At 40.1% G+C, this 22,198-nt stretch overlaps 1 protein-coding gene across 1 annotated transcript in view; it reads right to left on the reverse strand.

Annotated features, from left to right (window-relative positions):
- The window catches only part of Dscam1 (Down syndrome cell adhesion molecule 1), a 1,447,516-nt gene that overhangs the window by 981,821 nt on the left and 443,497 nt on the right, over positions 1 to 22,198 (reverse strand). The window contains exons 10-12 of the mRNA XM_071666240.1: positions 21,868 to 21,993; positions 21,502 to 21,646; positions 20,961 to 21,128 (exon numbers count right to left, since the gene is read on the reverse strand). Coding sequence (XP_071522341.1) covers positions 20,961 to 21,128; positions 21,502 to 21,646; positions 21,868 to 21,993 — 439 coding nt within the window. The remainder of the gene's footprint in view (positions 1 to 20,960; positions 21,129 to 21,501; positions 21,647 to 21,867; positions 21,994 to 22,198) is intronic.

Below are 22,198 nucleotides of genomic sequence, written 5' to 3' on the forward strand. Positions count from 1 at the left end.
TTCCTCCAGTTTTTCTCCATTCAAACTTACCTCCCAGTTCACTTGTCCCTCAACCCTACTGTACCTTATAACCTTGCTCTTATTCACATTTACTCTCAGCTTTCTTCTTTCACACACTTTACCCATCTCAGTCACCAGCTTCTGCAGTTTCTCACATGAATTAGCCATCAGTGCTGTATCATCAGCGAACAACAACTGACTCACTTCCTAAGCTCTCTCATCCACAACAGACTGCATACTTGCCCCTCTTTCCAAAACTCTTGCATTCACCTCCCTAACAACCCCATCCATAAACAAATTAAACAACAATGGAGACATCACGCACCCCTGCCACAAACCAAAATTCACTGAGAACCAATCACTTTCCTCTCTTCCTACACGTACACATGCATTACATCCTAGATAAAAACTTTTCACTGCTTCTAACAACTTACCTCCCACACCATATATTCTTAATACCTTCCACAGAGCATCTCTATCAACTCTATCATATGCCCTCTCCAGGTCCATAAATGCTACATACAAATCCATTTGCTTTTCTAAGTATTTCTCACATACATTTTTCTAAGCAAACACCTGATCCACACATCCTCTACCATTTCTAAAACCACACTGCTCTTCCCCAATCTGATGCTCTGTACATGCCTTCACCCTCTCAATCAATACCCTCCCATATAATTTACCAGGAATACTCAACAAACTTTTACCTCTGTAATTTGAGCACTCACTCTTATCCCCTTTGCCTTTGTACAATAATATTAATAATAATAATAATAATAATAATAATAATAATAATAATAATAATAATAATAATAATAATGATAATAATAATAATGAGTATATATGTATATGTGTCAGAGGTGGAGGGAACGAGGAGAAGTGGGAGACCAAATTGGAGGTGGAAAGATGGAGTGAAAAACATTTTGAGTGATTGGGGCCTGAACATGCAGGAGGGTGAAAGGCGTGCAAGGAATAGAGTGAATTGGAATGATGTGGTATACCAGGGTCGACGTGCTGTCAATGGATTGAACCAGGGCATGTGAAGCGTCTGGGGTAAACCATGGAAAGTTCTGTGGGGCCTGGATGTGGAAAGGGAGCTGTGGTTTCGGTGCATTATTACATGACAGCTAGAGACTGAGTGTGAACGAATGGGGCCTTTGTTGTCTTCCTAGCGCTACCTCGTGCACATGAGGGGGGAGGGGGTTGTAATTTCATGTGTGGTGGGGTGGCGATGGAAATGAATAAAGGCAGACAGTATGAATTATGTATATGTGTATATGTCTGTGTGTGTATATATATGTATACGGTGAGATGTATGGGTATGTATATTTGTGTGTGTGGACGTGTATGTATATACATGTGCATGTGGAAGGGTTGGGCCATTCTTTCGTCTGTTTCCTTGTACTACCTCGCTAACGTGGGAGACAGCAACAAAGCAAAAATAAATAAATAAATATATGAAAGTGGATGGGTCTTTCTTTGTCTGTTTCTTGGGACTACTTCGCTAACACAGGTAAAGGCAATTAAGAATAACAAATATAAACAAATATCTATTCCTACAATGTTCAAGACTGTAATGCTCGAGTTCTTTTAATCTTTCATGGTACTTTATATGCTTCATTCTGTTTACTTTACTTGTAAAATCCTTCCATATTCTCTCTACCATGTTTAATTCAATTTGCTTTCCTGGTAACTATATAACACAGCACTATTCAAGTTTACTTCCTATATATACAGTAAACATTTTCATTAACAACTGTCTTTCTCGTTGCAAATGTTCTCAATATCATTCAACTCATTATTTGGCTTGAAAGAATTATCTTTTCAAAATTTCCTTGAATTCAAGTTTTCCACCGATAGTAATTCCCAAATCTTTCACATTTCTTAAATTTCTGTCTACAGTATTTCCCTGGAGGGCTTTGTGTGTACACATTGATAAACCATTACTTGTCCCCTGACAAATCATTTCTTCAGATTTCCCTTCATTATGTTCCATTAAAGTCTCATCTGCCCATCTGTAAACACTATCCATATCTCTTAGAAGTTTTCTTGATCTTTCACATTCTCCTATGTTTTAGTTACTCTCATGTTATCAGCAAAACATCTTACTAAACTCTCTCTTACTTCTTTATCTACACCTGAGACTATGATTACAAAGGCAACTGCAGCCAGAACTTCCTTGTCACACTCAATAGTACATCTTCAGATATGTTGTTTCCATTTACAATTTTAAACTATGTTTGTTAGAAATTCTTTGATCCATTTTCTTATTTTCTCTTGCTACTTTCTTTAGTAACACTCCATAATCTTCTTTATCACGTGCTTTTGCAAAATCAAGAAAAACTGTCTATTCTTTTCCCATCCACCAAAGCTTGTTTTCTTTTCATATATGATCACCATTTCCTGTTAGTGAGATAGTGCCTGGAATATATGAAGAAATGGCCTTAATTGCTCACAAGCACTCTTTAGCTGTAATGAATAATGTCTAAGGGTTGAAATAGAGGGCAAATGAGAGTTGGGGTGAGTGCATATGAGTAAACTTTTGGGAGAATAAGATCTGGAAGGAGGTAAATAATGTGAGAAAGGCAAGAGAACTAATGGGAACATGGTGAAGGAGGTTAAGGGGGAAGTGATAAGAGGAAGTGATGAAGTGAGGAGGAGAATGAGTATTTTGAAGGACTATTAAATACATTTGATGATATTGTGGCAGATGTAGAATGTTTGGGTCAGGGTGCTATGTGAAGTGAGAGTCACGTAGCATGGTTTGGTTAAGAGAGAAGAGGTGGTGAAAGCCTTGCATAAGATGAGATGTGGCAAGGCAGCTGGAGTGAATGATATTGCAGAAGAATCTATTAAGTAAGGAGGTGACTGGTTGCTGCTTGGTTGATAAGGATTTTTAATGTATGTATGAATCATTAGGATTGGCAGAATGCATGTATAGTGCCACTGTATAAAGGAAAGACGAGTGCTCAAACTATAAAGGCATACATCTGTTGAGTATACCTGGTAAGTTGTATGGGATGGTAGTAATTGAGAGGGTGAAGGCACATATGATAGTTTCAGAAGTGGTAAAAGGTCTGTAAATCTGGTGTTTGCTTTAAAGAAAGTGTGTAAGAATACTTAGAGAAACATATGGATTTGTATGAGGTATTTATGGATCTGGAGAAAGCATATGATAGGGTTAATAGTGATGCTTTGTGGAAAGTCTTATGGATGGATATATGATGTGGGAGGAAAGCTGCTTGAAGCAGTGAGAAGCTTTCATCATGGATGTAAGGCATGTGTACAAGCAGGAAGAAAGGTGAATAATTCTAAGCGATAGTTGGTCAGCAGCATGAGTGTGTGATGTCACAATGATTATTCAATTTGTTTATATATGGGGTGGTGAAGGAGTAAATGCAAGAGACTTGGAGAGAGGGGAGAGTATACAGTCTGTGGGGGATTAGAGGGCCTAGGAAGTAATTCAGACATTGCTTGCTGATGATACAGTATTGGAGGCTGATTTCAGTGAGAAACTGCAAAATTTGGTGTCTGAGTTTGGAAGAGTATGCGAAAGGGGAAAGTTGAGAGTGAGAAGCAAGGTTATCAGGTTTAGCAGGTTTGTGGGACAGGTTAGTTTGGGTCTGAGTTTGAATGAAGAAAAATTGGAAGTGAAGGGTTTTAAATACCTACAAATGGACCTGATAGTGAACGGAACCATGGAAGTGGAAGCGAGTCATAGGGCGGGATAGGGGCAAAGAATGTATGGAAAGACAGATCATTTTATGGGAGGGCAAAATTGGGTATGTTTGAAAGAACATTAATCCCAGCAATATTATATGGATGTAAGGTATGGGCTTCAGATAAGGCTGTGCAGAGGATGGAAATCAAAGAGGAAATGACCTGTTCGAGTGTAGAAAACCTATCAGGTTATTGGTGTTAGAAATAAAATGTTTGAGGACAATATGTGGTGTGAGGAAGTTTGATCAAGTAAGTAATGAGTGGGTGAGATAGATGTGTGGTGATAAAAAGAATGTGGTTGAGAGAGCAAAAGAGAGTGTGCTGAAATGGTGTGGACATATGGAGAAAATAAGAAAAAAGGTTGACAAATGGGATATATGTGTCAGAAGAAGAAGGAACAAGGAGAACGTGGAGACCAAATTGGATATGGATGGATGGGGTGAAAAGTATTCTGAGTAATTGGGACCTGAATACACAGGAAGGTGAAAGGAGTGCAGGGGATAGAGAGAACTGGAATGATATGGTATACCGGGGTGCTGACAATCTGTCAATGGACTGAACCAGGGAATGTGAAGCATCAACAGAAAACCATGTAAAGTTCTATGGGGCCTGGTTGTGGACAGGGATCTGTGGTTTCAGTGCATTACATGACAATTAGAGAATGGATGTGAGAGGACACGGCCTTTCTTTGTCAGCTACTAGCGCTAACTTGCTAACATGGGGGAATGGTGATCAAGTATGAAAAAGAAATGTCGTCATAATAAGCCAGTAGTTATGCTTTGCTTTTACTACTAACACATCCATCTTGTCCTTTATTTTCAAATCTGATTGAAATAAGATATTTCATAAAAAAAAAAATTACCATCTCAAGTATTCTGATATGTGCAAAGTTAGGCTAACTGGTCTGAATTGTTTAAGCAGTAATCTGGATCTTACTTTGTGTAATGCTGATATATACAGCAATTTGAGCATATCTATTATGCTTCTTGGTTTATGCTTTGTCTCAGCATTACTGTATGAGATTTAGCAATTGTTTCTCTTATCTTCTTTAGAGAAATCATTGGAAAAAACTCCTGGCAATGGAGCTAAGTTTTCTTTAACCCCTTAAAAGTGTTTGACAATTCTATTCACAAGCAATTTCTTTATCCTTAACCATGTTCGGTGTATGTAGTTCACAAACATAGAAAATTTCCCCCAATCACCTAAGAAGACTTCAGGCTCCCAGATCTGAGTAAACCGCCTATCCCAAAAGCTGCTGTTCTCTGGTGACAGGAAACCAATCAACAATTGCAGCAGAAACAGAGAAAGGCATTAAGCTGATGTCTAACTTTAATGTTTTCTGACAGTGCACCAAATATGTTACTCAAATAAGGTAAATTCTTTATTCTGTTACTTCACCGCAGGCATGTGAGTATGCTTAAAGCACAAAGGAAGTTTCATGTTGCGAGTGCTCATCTCAACTGTAGGTTGCATTTTACAGGTAAAAATGACAAGCAGTGATAAGTTATTAAGTTTCCAGGTAAGATTCATGCCTCTGGCATACATTTTGATAGTACTTGATTTATTCAGGCGTGTTTATCTACAAATTATGGTAAAACCAAACAAATTTTTTCTTAATTTTTTTCATGTAAAATCGGATATTTCTTTAAGATAATCTTATTTTCGAGGTACTTTGTTGTCAGATATGGCTTTCTACTGGTCTATTCTTACTTGAAAAGTGTTAGCATTAATCTTAGTAGCACTTTCATTCTTCAGTTAAGAATAAATCCTAGTAGCACTTTCATTCTTCAGTGACTTAGTGCATATCTATGGGAATATCATTCAAATTATGCGGCGCAGTTTAAGGCTCAACATAATCAACTCTGATTATGTCTCTTTCTGACAAGTTTATACATGCAAGTGCTAATTCATCATAATCTTTTCATCATTTGATTTTTCATGCTCTCATACCAAAAACTCACTTTTATTTGCTGATTAACATCTGACACATTCTTTCCTCTGCACAGGTAAGCAAATAAGACTTTGTGTATTGGTCCATGCACTGAATTACATTTTTGGGAAAGTGTGAGACTGTAAGAAAGTGAGTTCCAGACTGATGTGGGTAAAAATCAAAGTGGACTGCAAGGGATGGGTGACTGTTAGTGCTTTTCCACCCAGGCATGAGAAGAATGATGGTAAGAAGCAAGTGTTTTGGGAGCAGATGAATGAGTGTCAACATTTTTGATGCATTAGATAGGGTAAAAGTGATGGGTAATTCAAATGCAAGAATGAGTAATGTGGTAGTTGAGAAAATAACTGAGACACATGGGATATTCAGTGAGGCAAACAGGAATGGTGAACAGCTTGTTGACATGTGCGCTGAAAAGGACTAGTGACTGGCGATAACTGGTTTAAAAAGAGGGACATACACAAGCGTACATGGGTGAGTAGGGATGATTCCAAAAGGGCACTGTTGGATTAGATATTGATTGATAGGTGTGCAAAAGAGAAACTCTTGATAATGAATGGTTGGAAACAGCACTGGTGGAATGTCAGATCATTACCTGGTGGAGGTGAGCGTGATGATTTGTAGAAGTTTTTGGAAAAGAGGAAATGATATGAGCGAGAAGAGGGTGATAAAAGTAAGTGAGCTCTGAAAAGAAACTTGGGTGAAAAAATTTAGGAAACTGAACACAGAATGGCACAAGGTGAGAGTAAACAAAGCAAAGGGAGTTAATGAATGATGGGAGGTACCTATAGAAGCAGTTTTCGGAAAAGAGGAAATGATATGAGCGAGAAGATGGTGGTAAAAGTAAGTGAGCTCAGAAAAGAGACTTGGGTGAAAAAATTTAGGAAACTGAACATAGAATGGCACAAGGTGAGAGTAAACAAAGCTAAGGGAGTTAATGAATAATGGGAGGTATCTATAGAAGCAGTGCTGGCATGTGTGAGAGATGTATGGCATGCAGAGGGTGGAAGGTGAGCAGATGAGAAAGGAGGAATTCGTTGCTAGTGAATGCAAAAAAAAACAGGTGTATGGGTGGTACTTAAAGGGAAGGAGTGGAAATGACTAGGAGATGTACAAGGTGAAAATGGGAGGCCAGGAGGAGCACTGCAGGAGTTAAAAAAAAAAAAAAGAGAGCAAATGAGAGTTATGTTAAGCCAGTATCAGTAATCTTTAGGTAGAATAAGATGTTATGGACAGATTTTAATAGTGTGAGAAAAACAAGAGAAGGGGGACTAACGGAGAAGTGGCAACAGGTAGTAATGAGATAAGGAGATGGAGAGAGTATTTTGCAGGATTGCTGAAAATATGTGATGATAGAGCAGCAGACGTAGATTGTTTTGATTTGGAAAGTATGTAAAGTGAGAGTCATGGGAAGTGATTGGTGAAGATAGAATAAGTAGTGAAATCCTTACATTGATAAACTGTGGCAATTCAGCTGGGTAGGATGGCATTGCAACTGGATTTATTAAGCAAGGGAGTGGTTTTGTTGTTGAGTGATTAGTGAAGATTTTCAATACACATGAATCATGGTGAGGAGCCTAGGGACTGGCAAAATGCATGTATAGTACCACTGTATAAAGGCAAGGGGAACTTATGTGAGTGTTTGAATTGCTGATGTATGTATTAATTTTTATATGTACCTAATAAGCTGTATGGGAGAATGATGATTAAGAGGGCAAAAGCATGTACAAAGCATGAGATTGGAGAGGAACAATGTGGTTTTCAGATATGAAGATGTGTGGGTCAGATGTTTGCTTTCAAGAATGCTTGTGAGAAATACTTAAGAGTAACAGAAGGATCTGTTTATGACATTTCTGGATCTAGAGAAAGCATATGAAAGGGCTGATAGAGATGCCTTGTGGAAGGTCTTACAAATCCATGGTGTCGGAGGAAAACAATAAGAAGCAGTGAGGTCTATATCAAGAGAGTAAGGTAGAGAGGAAGATGAGAGGTTCCAGGTGAAGTTTGTGCTTGGGATCTGTAATGTCACCATGGCTGTTTAATTTGTTTATGGATTGGGTCGTGACGTAGGTAAATGCAAGGGTCTTGGAGAAAGGGGAAGTATGTAGCTTGTAGGCAATGAGGGTGCCTGGGAAGTGAGTTAGGTGTTTGCTGATGACACAGCACTGATGGCAGATTCATGTGAGAAACTGCAGAAATTGGAGTCTGAATCTGGGAGTATGTATAAAAGCAGGAAGTTGACAGTAATTGTGAATAAAAGCAAGGTTATTAGGTTCAGCAGTGCAGAGGGACAGGTTAACAGGAGTGTTAATATGAACGGAGAAAATTTGGAGGGAGTGGAGTGTTTCAAATACCTGAGAGTGGACATGGCAGCATAAAGTAATATGGAAGAAGATGTGAGTTATAAGGCTGATGAGGGGTGGAAAAGGTTCTAGGAGCATTGAACAAAAATGTGTGGAAAGAGATGTCATTATCTGGGATAGCAGAAATGGGTATGTTTGAAGGTATAGTGGTTCCAACTATGTTGCACTGGATGCAAGACAGGGGCTATAGATGAGAATGTATGGAGGAGGGTGCAAGGATCATAAAAGAAGTGTTTGGGGACAATGTGTGGTATGAAGTGGGTTGATTGAATACATAGTGATAGGGTAAAAGAGAGGTGTGATAATAAGATAAGTATAGTTGAGAGAGCTGAAGAGGGTGTGCTGAAATGTTTTGGTCGAATGGAGAGAATGAGTGAGTAGAGGCTGAAAAAGAGGATACATGTGTCAAAGGTAGAAGGGAGAAAGAGAAGGAAGAAACTAAACTGGATATGGAGGGAGGGAATGAAAAAGATCTTCAGTGCTTGGGGTCTAAACATGCACGGGGGTGAAAGGCATGCACGGGACAGAATGAACTAGAGAGATGTGGTATACAGGGGGTAAAAAGCTATCAATGGACTGCACAAGGGAATGTGAAAGAGCCATGGGAAATCATGGAAAGGTCTGTAGGGCCTGGTTGTGATTCAGTGTATTACATGTGATATGTAGAGAATGGCTGTGAGCAAATGAAGACTTTTCTTCACCTGTTCCTGGCACTAACGCACTAATGTGGAAAATGGCGTAAATGTATAAAAGAAAAAACATCTAATATCACTATACTTCGTCGCTGTCTCCTACGATAGCGAGGTAGCACAAGGAAACAGATGAAAGAATAACCCAACCCACCCACATACACGTATATACATAAACGCCCACACACACACATATACATACCTACAAATTTCAATGTATACATATATATACATATACACACATGTACATATTCATACTTGCTGCCTTCATCCATTCCCATCGCCACCCCACCACACATGAAATAGCATCCCTCCGCGCATGCACGAGGTAGTGCTACGAAAAGACAACAAAGGTCACATTTGTTCACACTCAGTCTCTAGCAGTCATATGTAATGCATTGAAACCACAGTTCCCTTTCCACATCCAGGCCCCACAAAACTTTTCATGGTTTACCCCAGATCTTTACATGCCCTGGTTCAATTCATTGACAGCACGTCGACCCCAGTATGCCACATTGTTCCAATTCACTCAAATCCTTGCACACCTTTCATCCTCCAGTATGTTTAGGCCCTGATCGCTCAAAATCTTTTTCACTCCATCTTTCAACCTGCAATTTGGTCTCCCACTTCTCCTCATTCCCTCCACCTCTGACATATATATCCTCTTTGTCAATCTTTCTTCACTCATTCTCTCCATGTAAGCAACCATTTCAATACACCCTCTTCTGCTCTCAACCACACTTGTTATTACCAAACATCTCTCTTACCCTTTCATTACATACTCGATCAAACCACCTTATACCACATATTGTACTCAAACATTTCATTTCCAACACATCCACCCTCCTCCGCACAACCCTATCTATAACCCATGCCTCGCACTCATATAACATTGTTAGAACCACTATTCCTTTATACAAAACCATTTTTGCTCTCCAAGATAATGTTCTCGCCTTCCACACATTCTTCAATAATCCCAGAACTTTCGCCCCCACCCCCACACTGTGACTCACTTCTGCTTCTATGGTTCCATCCACTGCTAAATCCACTCCCAGATACCTAAAACACTTCACTCACTCCAGTTTTTCTCCATTCAAACTTACCTCCCAATCAACTTGTCCCTCAACCCTACTGAACCTAATAACCTTGCTTTATTCACATTTAATCTCAGCCTTTCTTCTTTCACACACTTTACCAAACTCAGTCACCAGCTTCTGCAGTTTCTCATCTGAATCAGCCACCAGCACTGTATCATCAATGAATAACAACTGACTCACTTCCCAAGTCCTCTCTTCCACAACAGACTGCATAGTTGCCCCTCTCTCCAAAACTCTTGCATTCACCTCCCTAATAACCCCATCCATAAGCAAATTAAACAACCATGGAGACATCACGCACCCCTGCCACAAACCAACATTCACTGGGAACCAATCACTTTCCTCTCTTCCTACTCATACACATACCTTACATCCTTGAAAAAACTTTTCACTCCTTCTAGCAACTTACTTCCCACACCATATACTCTTAATACCTTCCACAAAGCATCTCTATCAACTCTATCATATGCCTTCTCCAGATCCATAAATGCTACATACAAATCCATCCGTTTTCCTAATTATTTCTCACAAATATTCTTCAAAGCAAACACTTGATCCATACGTCCTCTATCACTTCTGAAACCACACTGCTCTTCCCTAATCTGATGCTCCATACATGCCTTTACCCTCTCAATCAATACCTTCCCATATAATTTCCCAGGAATATTTAACAAACTTATACCTCTGTAATTTGGACACTCATCTTATCCCCTCTGCCTTTGCACATTGGCACAATGCATACATTCCACCAATCCTCAGGCACTTCACCATGAACCAACCAGTCAACAACACAGTCACCCCTTTTTTAATAAATTCCACTGCAATACCATCCAAACCTGCCGCCTTGCCAGCTTTCATCATCCGCAAAGCTTTCACTACCTCTTCTCTGTTTACTAAACCATTCTCCCTGACCCTCTCACTTCACATACTACCTCGACCAAAACCATCGATATATGCCACTACCATCAAACACATTCAACAAACCTTCAAAATACTCACTCCATCTCCTTCTCACTTCACCACTACTTGTTATTACCTCCCCATTAGCCCCATTCACCGATGTTCCTACTTGTTCTCTTGTCTTACGCACTTTATTTACCTCCTTCCAAAGCATCTGTTTATTCTCCCTAAAATTTAACAGTACTCTCTTACCCTAAATCTCATTTGCCTCTTTTTCACCTCTTGCACTTTTCTCTTGACCTCCTGCCTCTTTCTTGTATACATCTCCCAGTCATTTGCACTATTTCCCTGCAATATTGTTACAAACATGGTGTGTGTGTCGACATGTTCGTATGTATATGTGTATGGTGTGTCTTTGTGTATGGTGTGCCTTTGTGTAGGGTGTTGTTGCTCTCGGCTCGGACCTCAATTCCCTGACTGTGTTATTTGTCTTAGTAATTCTGTTTTGAGGCAGATGCTGACCAGTCTTCCTCTTCCAGCACCCGAACCCTTATCATCGGCATCAGGTCAAGGCGTGGGGCCAGCTGCGGGGTATGTCATCCCGTACGTTCGCTGCTGTCGTGAACAAGGGAACAAAGGAGTTTGAATTCACGCCATATGTGGGCCAGACCTTAGGCCTCCTTCAGCCAATCACGTCAAGATGAGGGCGTGACAATCAGTCTTTTAACCTATCAAGGGCAATTGTGTCATTCTGACCTATCGTAGCCATAGGTGGTGGGTCAAGGCGTGGCTAGCTGTTCCTGCCTTACTGGTCCTTCACTTAAATGATTCAGACGATCGTCTGGGAGTCGATTCCTTCAGCAGTCCTGAGCCCAGCAAGGTAATGTAGGCTTTCCCTGTCTCGAAACCCGTAGCCACCACTGCCCTAGTTTGTAAGATGTTTACTGTGTCACATCAGGTTTAGCTAAGTGTAACGATGATGTTTACTGTGTTACGTCAGGTTTAGCTAAGTGTAACGATGATGTTTACTGTGTCACGTCAGGTCTAACTAAGTGTAATGTTATCGAACAAAGTGTCATAAAGGAAAGAGATCTCCTGGTTTGAAATCTTATCTGGAATGTTAACTCATGTTCAATGCTAAACTCATGTTCAATGTTTAACTCATGTTCAGTGTTAACGTAAATGATTCATGCCTGATTCATGTGTTCACCTTGTACATTTGAATTCTTTCATTATAAGTAATTCTAAGTAATTCATTATAAGTAATTGTTCTATCCCATAATGTTAAGATAGCGTTATCCTGAGTTGTGCAACATAACACATCTAATGTCCTTGCAAAGACAAGGATTAGTAGAGTATTTGTAACATATATATGTTACTGGCAACCTTGCTCGAATGAGTATTGAGTTCGTAACAATATATAAGAAGAGATGGAAAAAGCTGGCCTGGTTGCATGACTTGATTGAGCACAACCTACAGAATATGTGAGGTTTCTGTGGCTGAAAGCTTATTTATCTATAATGCCATCTTAGTAGATGTCTCTGACTGCTTGAGGTCAGACTCAAGATGAGTTAGCAGCTGCTGTCTAGTTGAGAAGAGAGTGATAGGTGGGGATAGCCAGTGTTCCCCACCAGACAAACAAAGTAAGGTTCCAACCCTGATACTCCTAGAGAACACTTCTCATGCCAGTGGGACAAACCACAGAGGAGAGAGTGTAAAGTAAAAATCACAGAATACAATAGTTAAAAGGATATCATAAAGGAAACGAAATGAGTGCCTTGGAAGAAAATACATCAGAATCTAAGAGAAAATATCATTCTGGAATGAGGTAAACAAAAGTTAAGAAGGTATGTGCAGGGAGTGGAAGCATTTTAGACAAGTCTGGGAGAATACTACTAACAGGATTAAATTTGTTAGGCAAGAATGTACAGTGTACCCCTGGTTATCTCGACCACATCTAGCTGATTCCAAGGCGGCACAGTGGTACCAAAAGTACAGAATATCAATGGGAGAGGAGGTTACACACATCAGCAAGTGTTTAATGTGGTTGAGATAGGTTTTTTTTGGAAAATGGTGTCAACCAGAAAATCTATTATTAAAGAAGGGAAGAGTGTTACAGGGTTCAAGGCAGCCAAAGACTGCTTGATAATTCACTGGAAAGGAATGCTGAGGAGATTGTGTGTTTCAGCCTTTTCTAGAGTTTCATTTAGAAAATCCCCAGGACCAGGAAGGACTATGTTAAAGTCAGCATTTTACGTGGCTTCGGTTACCCAGAGTGTTTTTCATTCATACATCATTCATTATACTTTGTTGCTGTCTCCCGCATTAGCAAGGTAGTGCAAGGAAACACACGAAAGAATGGCTCAAACCACCCACATACACATGTATATACATACACGTCCACACACGCAAATATACATACCTATACATCTCAACGTATGCATATATATACACACACAGACATATACATATATACACATGTACATAATTCATACTGTCTCCCTTTATTCATTCCCATCGCCACCCCGCCACACATGAAATAACAAACCCCCTCCCCCCACATGTGCAAGAGGTAGCACCAGGAAAAGACACCAAAGGCCACATTCGTACAGACTCAGTCTCTAACTGTCATGTATAATGCACTGAAACCTTAGCTCCCTTTCCACATTAAGACCCTACAGAACTTTCCATGATTTACCCCAGACACTTCACATGCCCTGGTTCAATCCATTGACAGCACATCGACCACGGTATACCACATCGTTCCAATTCACTCTAGTCATTGCATGCCTTTTACCCTCCTGCATGTTCCAGCCCCAATCACTCCAAATCTTCTTCACTCCATCTTTCCACCTCCAATTTGGTCTCCCACTTCTCCTCATTCCCTCCACCTTTGACACATATACCCTCTTAGTCAATCTTTCCTCACTCAATCTCTCCAAGTGACCAAACCATTTCAAAACACCCTCTTCTGCTCTCTCAACCACACTCTTTTTATTTCCACACATCTCTCTTACCCTTTCATTACTTCCTCGATCAAACCACCTCACACCACATATTGTCCTCAAACATCTCATTTCCAGCACATCCACCCTCCTGTGCACAACTCTATCTATAGCCCACGCCTCGCAACCATATAACATTGTTGGAACCACTATTCCTTCAAACATACCCATTTTTGCTTTCGGAGATAATGTTCTCGACTTCCACACATTCCTCAACGCTCCAAGAACTTTCGCCCCCTCCCCCACCCTATGATTCACTTCCGCTTCCATGGTTCCATCCGCTGCCAAATCCACTCCCAGATATCTAAAACACTTCACTTCCTCCAGTTTTTCTCCCTTCAAACTTACCTCCCAATTGACTTGTCCCTCAACCCTACTGTACCTAATGTCCTTGCTCTTATTCACATTTACTTTCAGCTTTCTTCTTTCACACACTTTACCAAACTCAGTCACCAGCTTCTGCAGTTTCTCACACGAATCAGCCACCAGCGCTGTATCATCAGCAAACAACAACTGACTCACTTCCCAAGCTCTCTCATCCACAACAGACTGCATACTTGCCCCTCCTTCCAAAACTCTTGCATTTACCTCCTTAACAACCCCATCCATAGACAAATTAAACAACCATGGAGACATCACCACCCCTGCCACAAACCAACATTCACTGGAACCAATCACTTTCCTCTCTCCTACTCATACACATACCTTACATCCTTGAAAAAACTTTTCACTCCTTCTAACAACTTACTTCCCACACCATATACTCTTAATACCTTCCACAAAGCATCTCTATCAACTCTATCATATGCCTTCTCCAGATCCATAAATGCTACATACAAATCCATCGCTTTTCCTAATTTTTTCTCACAAATAATTCTTCAAAGCAAACACTGATCCAACTCCTCTACACTTCTGAAACCACACTGCTCTTCCCTAATCTGATGCTCCATACATGCCTTTACCCTCTCAATCAATACCTTCCCATATAATTTCCCAGGAATATTTAACAAACTTATACCTCTGTAATTTGGACACTCATCTTATCCCCTCTGCCTTTGCACATTGGCACAATGCATACATTCCACCAATCCTCAGGCACTTCACCATGAACCAACCAGTCAACAACACAGTCACCCCTTTTTTAATAAATTCCACTGCAATACCATCCAAACCTGCCGCCTTGCCAGCTTTCATCATCCGCAAAGCTTTCACTACCTCTTCTCTGTTTACTAAACCATTCTCCCTGACCCTCTCACTTCACATACTACCTCGACCAAAACCATCGATATATGCCACTACCATCAAACACATTCAACAAACCTTCAAAATACTCACTCCATCTCCTTCTCACTTCACCACTACTTGTTATTACCTCCCCATTAGCCCCATTCACCGATGTTCCTACTTGTTCTCTTGTCTTACGCACTTTATTTACCTCCTTCCAAAGCATCTGTTTATTCTCCCTAAAATTTAACAGTACTCTCTTACCCTAAATCTCATTTGCCTCTTTTTCACCTCTTGCACTTTTCTCTTGACCTCCTGCCTCTTTCTTGTATACATCTCCCAGTCATTTGCACTATTTCCCTGCAATATTGTTACAAACATGGTGTGTGTGTCGACATGTTCGTATGTATATGTGTATGGTGTGTCTTTGTGTATGGTGTGCCTTTGTGTAGGGTGTTGTTGCTCTCGGCTCGGACCTCAATTCCCTGACTGTGTTATTTGTCTTAGTAATTCTGTTTTGAGGCAGATGCTGACCAGTCTTCCTCTTCCAGCACCCGAACCCTTATCATCGGCATCAGGTCAAGGCGTGGGGCCAGCTGCGGGGTATGTCATCCCGTACGTTCGCTGCTGTCGTGAACAAGGGAACAAAGGAGTTTGAATTCACGCCATATGTGGGCCAGACCTTAGGCCTCCTTCAGCCAATCACGTCAAGATGAGGGCGTGACAATCAGTCTTTTAACCTATCAAGGGCAATTGTGTCATTCTGACCTATCGTAGCCATAGGTGGTGGGTCAAGGCGTGGCTAGCTGTTCCTGCCTTACTGGTCCTTCACTTAAATGATTCAGACGATCGTCTGGGAGTCGATTCCTTCAGCAGTCCTGAGCCCAGCAAGGTAATGTAGGCTTTCCCTGTCTCGAAACCCGTAGCCACCACTGCCCTAGTTTGTAAGATGTTTACTGTGTCACATCAGGTTTAGCTAAGTGTAACGATGATGTTTACTGTGTTACGTCAGGTTTAGCTAAGTGTAACGATGATGTTTACTGTGTCACGTCAGGTCTAACTAAGTGTAATGTTATCGAACAAAGTGTCATAAAGGAAAGAGATCTCCTGGTTTGAAATCTTATCTGGAATGTTAACTCATGTTCAATGCTAAACTCATGTTCAATGTTTAACTCATGTTCAGTGTTAACGTAAATGATTCATGCCTGATTCATGTGTTCACCTTGTACATTTGAATTCTTTCATTATAAGTAATTCTAAGTAATTCATTATAAGTAATTGTTCTATCCCATAATGTTAAGATAGCGTTATCCTGAGTTGTGCAACATAACACATCTAATGTCCTTGCAAAGACAAGGATTAGTAGAGTATTTGTAACATATATATGTTACTGGCAACCTTGCTCGAATGAGTATTGAGTTCGTAACAATATATAAGAAGAGATGGAAAAAGCTGGCCTGGTTGCATGACTTGATTGAGCACAACCTACAGAATATGTGAGGTTTCTGTGGCTGAAAGCTTATTTATCTATAATGCCATCTTAGTAGATGTCTCTGACTGCTTGAGGTCAGACTCAAGATGAGTTAGCAGCTGCTGTCTAGTTGAGAAGAGAGTGATAGGTGGGGATAGCCAGTGTTCCCCACCAGACAAACAAAGTAAGGTTCCAACCCTGATACTCCTAGAGAACACTTCTCATGCCAGTGGGACAAACCACAGAGGAGAGAGTGTAAAGTAAAAATCACAGAATACAATAGTTAAAAGGATATCATAAAGGAAACGAAATGAGTGCCTTGGAAGAAAATACATCAGAATCTAAGAGAAAATATCATTCTGGAATGAGGTAAACAAAAGTTAAGAAGGTATGTGCAGGGAGTGGAAGCATTTTAGACAAGTCTGGGAGAATACTACTAACAGGATTAAATTTGTTAGGCAAGAATGTACAGTGTACCCCTGGTTATCTCGACCACATCTAGCTGATTCCAAGGCGGCACAGTGGTACCAAAAGTACAGAATATCAATGGGAGAGGAGGTTACACACATCAGCAAGTGTTTAATGTGGTTGAGATAGGTTTTTTTTGGAAAATGGTGTCAACCAGAAAATCTATTATTAAAGAAGGGAAGAGTGTTACAGGGTTCAAGGCAGCCAAAGACTGCTTGATAATTCACTGGAAAGGAATGCTGAGGAGATTGTGTGTTTCAGCCTTTTCTAGAGTTTCATTTAGAAAATCCCCAGGACCAGGAAGGACTATGTTAAAGTCAGCATTTTACGTGGCTTCGGTTACCCAGAGTGTTTTTCATTCATACATCATTCATTATACTTTGTTGCTGTCTCCCGCATTAGCAAGGTAGTGCAAGGAAACACACGAAAGAATGGCTCAAACCACCCACATACACATGTATATACATACACGTCCACACACGCAAATATACATACCTATACATCTCAACGTATGCATATATATACACACACAGACATATACATATATACACATGTACATAATTCATACTGTCTCCCTTTATTCATTCCCATCGCCACCCCGCCACACATGAAATAACAAACCCCCTCCCCCCACATGTGCAAGAGGTAGCACCAGGAAAAGACACCAAAGGCCACATTCGTACAGACTCAGTCTCTAACTGTCATGTATAATGCACTGAAACCTTAGCTCCCTTTCCACATTAAGACCCTACAGAACTTTCCATGATTTACCCCAGACACTTCACATGCCCTGGTTCAATCCATTGACAGCACATCGACCACGGTATACCACATCGTTCCAATTCACTCTAGTCATTGCATGCCTTTTACCCTCCTGCATGTTCCAGCCCCAATCACTCCAAATCTTCTTCACTCCATCTTTCCACCTCCAATTTGGTCTCCCACTTCTCCTCATTCCCTCCACCTTTGACACATATACCCTCTTAGTCAATCTTTCCTCACTCAATCTCTCCAAGTGACCAAACCATTTCAAAACACCCTCTTCTGCTCTCTCAACCACACTCTTTTTATTTCCACACATCTCTCTTACCCTTTCATTACTTCCTCGATCAAACCACCTCACACCACATATTGTCCTCAAACATCTCATTTCCAGCACATCCACCCTCCTGTGCACAACTCTATCTATAGCCCACGCCTCGCAACCATATAACATTGTTGGAACCACTATTCCTTCAAACATACCCATTTTTGCTTTCGGAGATAATGTTCTCGACTTCCACACATTCCTCAACGCTCCAAGAACTTTCGCCCCCTCCCCCACCCTATGATTCACTTCCGCTTCCATGGTTCCATCCGCTGCCAAATCCACTCCCAGATATCTAAAACACTTCACTTCCTCCAGTTTTTCTCCCTTCAAACTTACCTCCCAATTGACTTGTCCCTCAACCCTACTGTACCTAATGTCCTTGCTCTTATTCACATTTACTTTCAGCTTTCTTCTTTCACACACTTTACCAAACTCAGTCACCAGCTTCTGCAGTTTCTCACACGAATCAGCCACCAGCGCTGTATCATCAGCAAACAACAACTGACTCACTTCCCAAGCTCTCTCATCCACAACAGACTGCATACTTGCCCCTCCTTCCAAAACTCTTGCATTTACCTCCTTAACAACCCCATCCATAGACAAATTAAACAACCATGGAGACATCACATACCCCTGCCACAAACCAACATTCACTGAGAACCAATCACTCTCCTCTCTTCCTACACATCCTTGATAAAAACTTTTCACTGCTTCTAACAACTTGCCTCCCTCACCATATATTCTTAATACCTTCCACAGAGCATCTCTATCAACTCTATCATATGCCTTCTTCAGATCCATAAATGCTACATACAAATCCATTTGCTTTTCTAAGTATTTCTCACATACATTCTTCAAAGCAAACACCTGATCCACACATCCTCTACCACTTCTGAAACCACACTGAGTAGTTAATTGGTACCTTCTGCCCAAATAAAGCATTACTGTGCTTGTAAAAATATAACCAATAAAGGAATGTTTATTCCTGATAGATACCAAGCTAGCATGAAAATATGTTACAGGGGAGTTCCTCTTTTAAAACACCACTTTTTTGCTTCAACCCACGGATCAAGACATATTACCTGAGGGAGACATTCCTCCAACTCCTCAATGATACATATGAGAATGGTATGCTTTAACTCGGGGAGTGGTAGAAAAATTATGTAACATAATAAATGCTGTGGACAACAACAAAGTCATTAGAAGTCAAACCCAGAACAAATGAATGGTATCTTAAGTTTAGGGAAGGAAGAATCAATACTCAAGGACCAGGAGACAAATGTGAGTTGCCAACAACAATGACTTTGAAGAAATTGAGGATGTGGCTTAGTTGCTGGAAAATGTAACCAAAGAACTCTTGCAATTGAAGGTAGATAACCTTAAACAAGAAACAGCATAAACATCCTCTACCACAACCTACTTTACAACCAAGGATTCATGAGAAGCATTAGACTACTATGACAAGGCTGTGCCCCTCTTTAAGACAGATCCTAACCATGAATATGCCCTAGTGTTCTCTCTCATGATTATTATAAATGCTTCAGATACCTACAAGGAGACTTAAAAAGAAAGAGGAATAATGCAATACAGCTAACATTGGACAGCTTTCTCAAAAGGCCTAAGAGAGAGTGTGCTACACTATTCTTCAGCAAAGTTCTTTCATGTATATTCATATTCATCTAAATCTCTGATGCTTGTTCTAACTGGAACTCCCTCATGGGGGTGGCTATGGCAATAGAGTCTCCATAACTAGCGAACTCCAGCGCCACATCTTAGCCTTTAGTGCCTCAACCTCAACTGGCCACTGGCAGAGGGTAACTCTAGCACAATGTTTGCAGATGCTCCTACCTAATGTTCGGACTAATTCTACCTAATGCTCCTACCTACTACTTGTACCTAATGCTCCTGCCTATATGTTCCTACCTAATACCTCTATCTACTGCTCCTACCATTTTGCCAGCAGGCAGGGCTGGCATACAGCGCTCATCGCAGGAAAATCTAGAGTTAAAAAGAATAAACTGTGTGAGTTCAATGTTGTTAAGTGTTATGTATGAAAAGGAGAGACTGTGTTTGTGGACAGAATGCCAGTAGTCCATGTGTGGGTGAGAAAGAAAGAAAAGACAGCTACCTGGGTCAGAGGAGTATGGCTTGACAACCACTGAAGTGCTGGCTCACTATGTAGCCATCACTAACCCTCCCAAAACCAAGGAAGGTAGTACTGGTAAAATACCTCACTGGCCGTTAGCTGCATACCAATTACTACCACGTATATTCCATGTATTCATATTTGAAAAATATTTGCTCAGAAATATAACCCCCTTCAGAAACTGGTTTTCATTGCTCTTGTAATGATGGACAACTTAGTGACAGTGAATATAAACTTGTTGCTAAGGTGGGCTAGGTAAACTCATCTCAGGCAGGACTTTCATTGGCAGTAGGGACTTTTGGGATCTACTACTTAACAAAGTAAAAGAGTATCAATCTCACATGCAGAACCATGGGGTCAACAGAAGCATTAGACTGCCTAGACAAGCCAATGGCTCTCTTTAATGACATGGATCCCAAACATGAATGTACTTTAGTGTTCTCTCAAGTTGATACAGATACTTCACCTAACTAGGAGATTTAGAAAGACAGACAGAAAGTGGCACGCATCATAGCTAACACTGGAAAGCTTTTTCAAAAGGCCTAAGAGAGAAGCTATATTCTTTCATGCATACTTCGTACTAAAGACTTAAATATGGAAAATATTACTCAGGATCATAACCTCCTTTATGTAATGAGTTTTTACTGCTTGTATAATTCTGGATCACTTAATAACAGGTTTTCCTGGGAAAATAATCTTGATGCTAAACTGAGGAAAGGTATTCTCATTACAGGCAGGACTTTCATGTGTAGTATGAACTATATGGATTTACTACTTTATACAGAAAGAATCATTAATCTCACAAGATGAATTAAGATGCATAAAACTAGTGATCATACCTGATGTAAGGTAATCCATACACATTAAGTCTGGCTGCATGTCTAACTGATCCAACAGTAGAAGATGCAACACAGGCATAGAGACCACCATCATTTGTGTGAACAGCAGAAATGTTCAAGTGAGATACTACTTCTCCATTCACTGTTACATACTGGCCAACTTGCATCCTACAGAAAATAGAAAATATGTTAATGGCACGAATCTTGAGCACATTATTTTCATATTATGCAAGTTTTCTTTTCCCATATCATAATGGAGATTAATATTACACACAATAAACATGCTTTATTCAGTTTTGATAAATTATTCATATTTCATAAAAACATTTTTGTTATCATTATACTGAAGGAACCCCTCTTTACATGCTGTATCTCTATTTTCATTTCTTACAGCAGACAGTAATGTTATTTCTGAACTTCCCCAAACTAGAAATATATATACACTTACATGGGGGTTGATTAAAAGAATATTTGTAATATAAACTCAAGCTACTATCATTCCACTGCAGAGAGAGAGAAAAAATAAAATTTTTTATGAGACCTTTCAGAGTTGGAGAGGCGTGTGCCATCAAGTTCCCAGGCAATCTCAGGAGTTGGGTTACCAGCTGCCATACACTTGAGAAATACTGAGGGACCAGGCTGCAGGGTTGAGGTCTCAAAAGTGTATGTCAGTTGTGGGGGCTCGACTATAAGAAAAAAATATAAAATCTTATTGCTATTAAATTTTACCATCATCGGTCAATGTCTACAACATTCAGGATATATAAAAGTAAAATTCCTTCTGCCCAATCCCAAAGGATAAATTGATATCTAACATGCATAACATCAAAAACAATCAGATCCCATTAAAAACCATAAAGCAGGTTTAAAGTCCTTTACCATGTGTATCAAAATCCTTTTAACTTACAGCGTCCTCCAAGTTTAAGTTCAGCTGTTCCTTGGGCAGATTCCTGGTCATTCCTCACAAAACACTGATACATACCCTTGTCTTCTCGACCTACACTGCCAATACGCAATACTGCCTCTTCATGATCTGAAAAAATTTTAAATTATTAAAAGGGAAGTAAAACATTACTGCCTTACACAGGAAGACACATGTATTGTATGATAATTATCATGGAAAACCTACCGCATGATAATTATCAAGGAAAATCCTACTGAAAACATCTATTAGCCTTTCGGATTTTTCTTGAAAATATAATAAAGTGGCTAATCACATTTTCTTTTTAAAGACTATA

Source organism: Panulirus ornatus, chromosome 11 (assembly GCF_036320965.1).
Source record: "Panulirus ornatus isolate Po-2019 chromosome 11, ASM3632096v1, whole genome shotgun sequence".
NCBI classification, from domain to species: domain Eukaryota; kingdom Metazoa; phylum Arthropoda; class Malacostraca; order Decapoda; family Palinuridae; genus Panulirus; species Panulirus ornatus.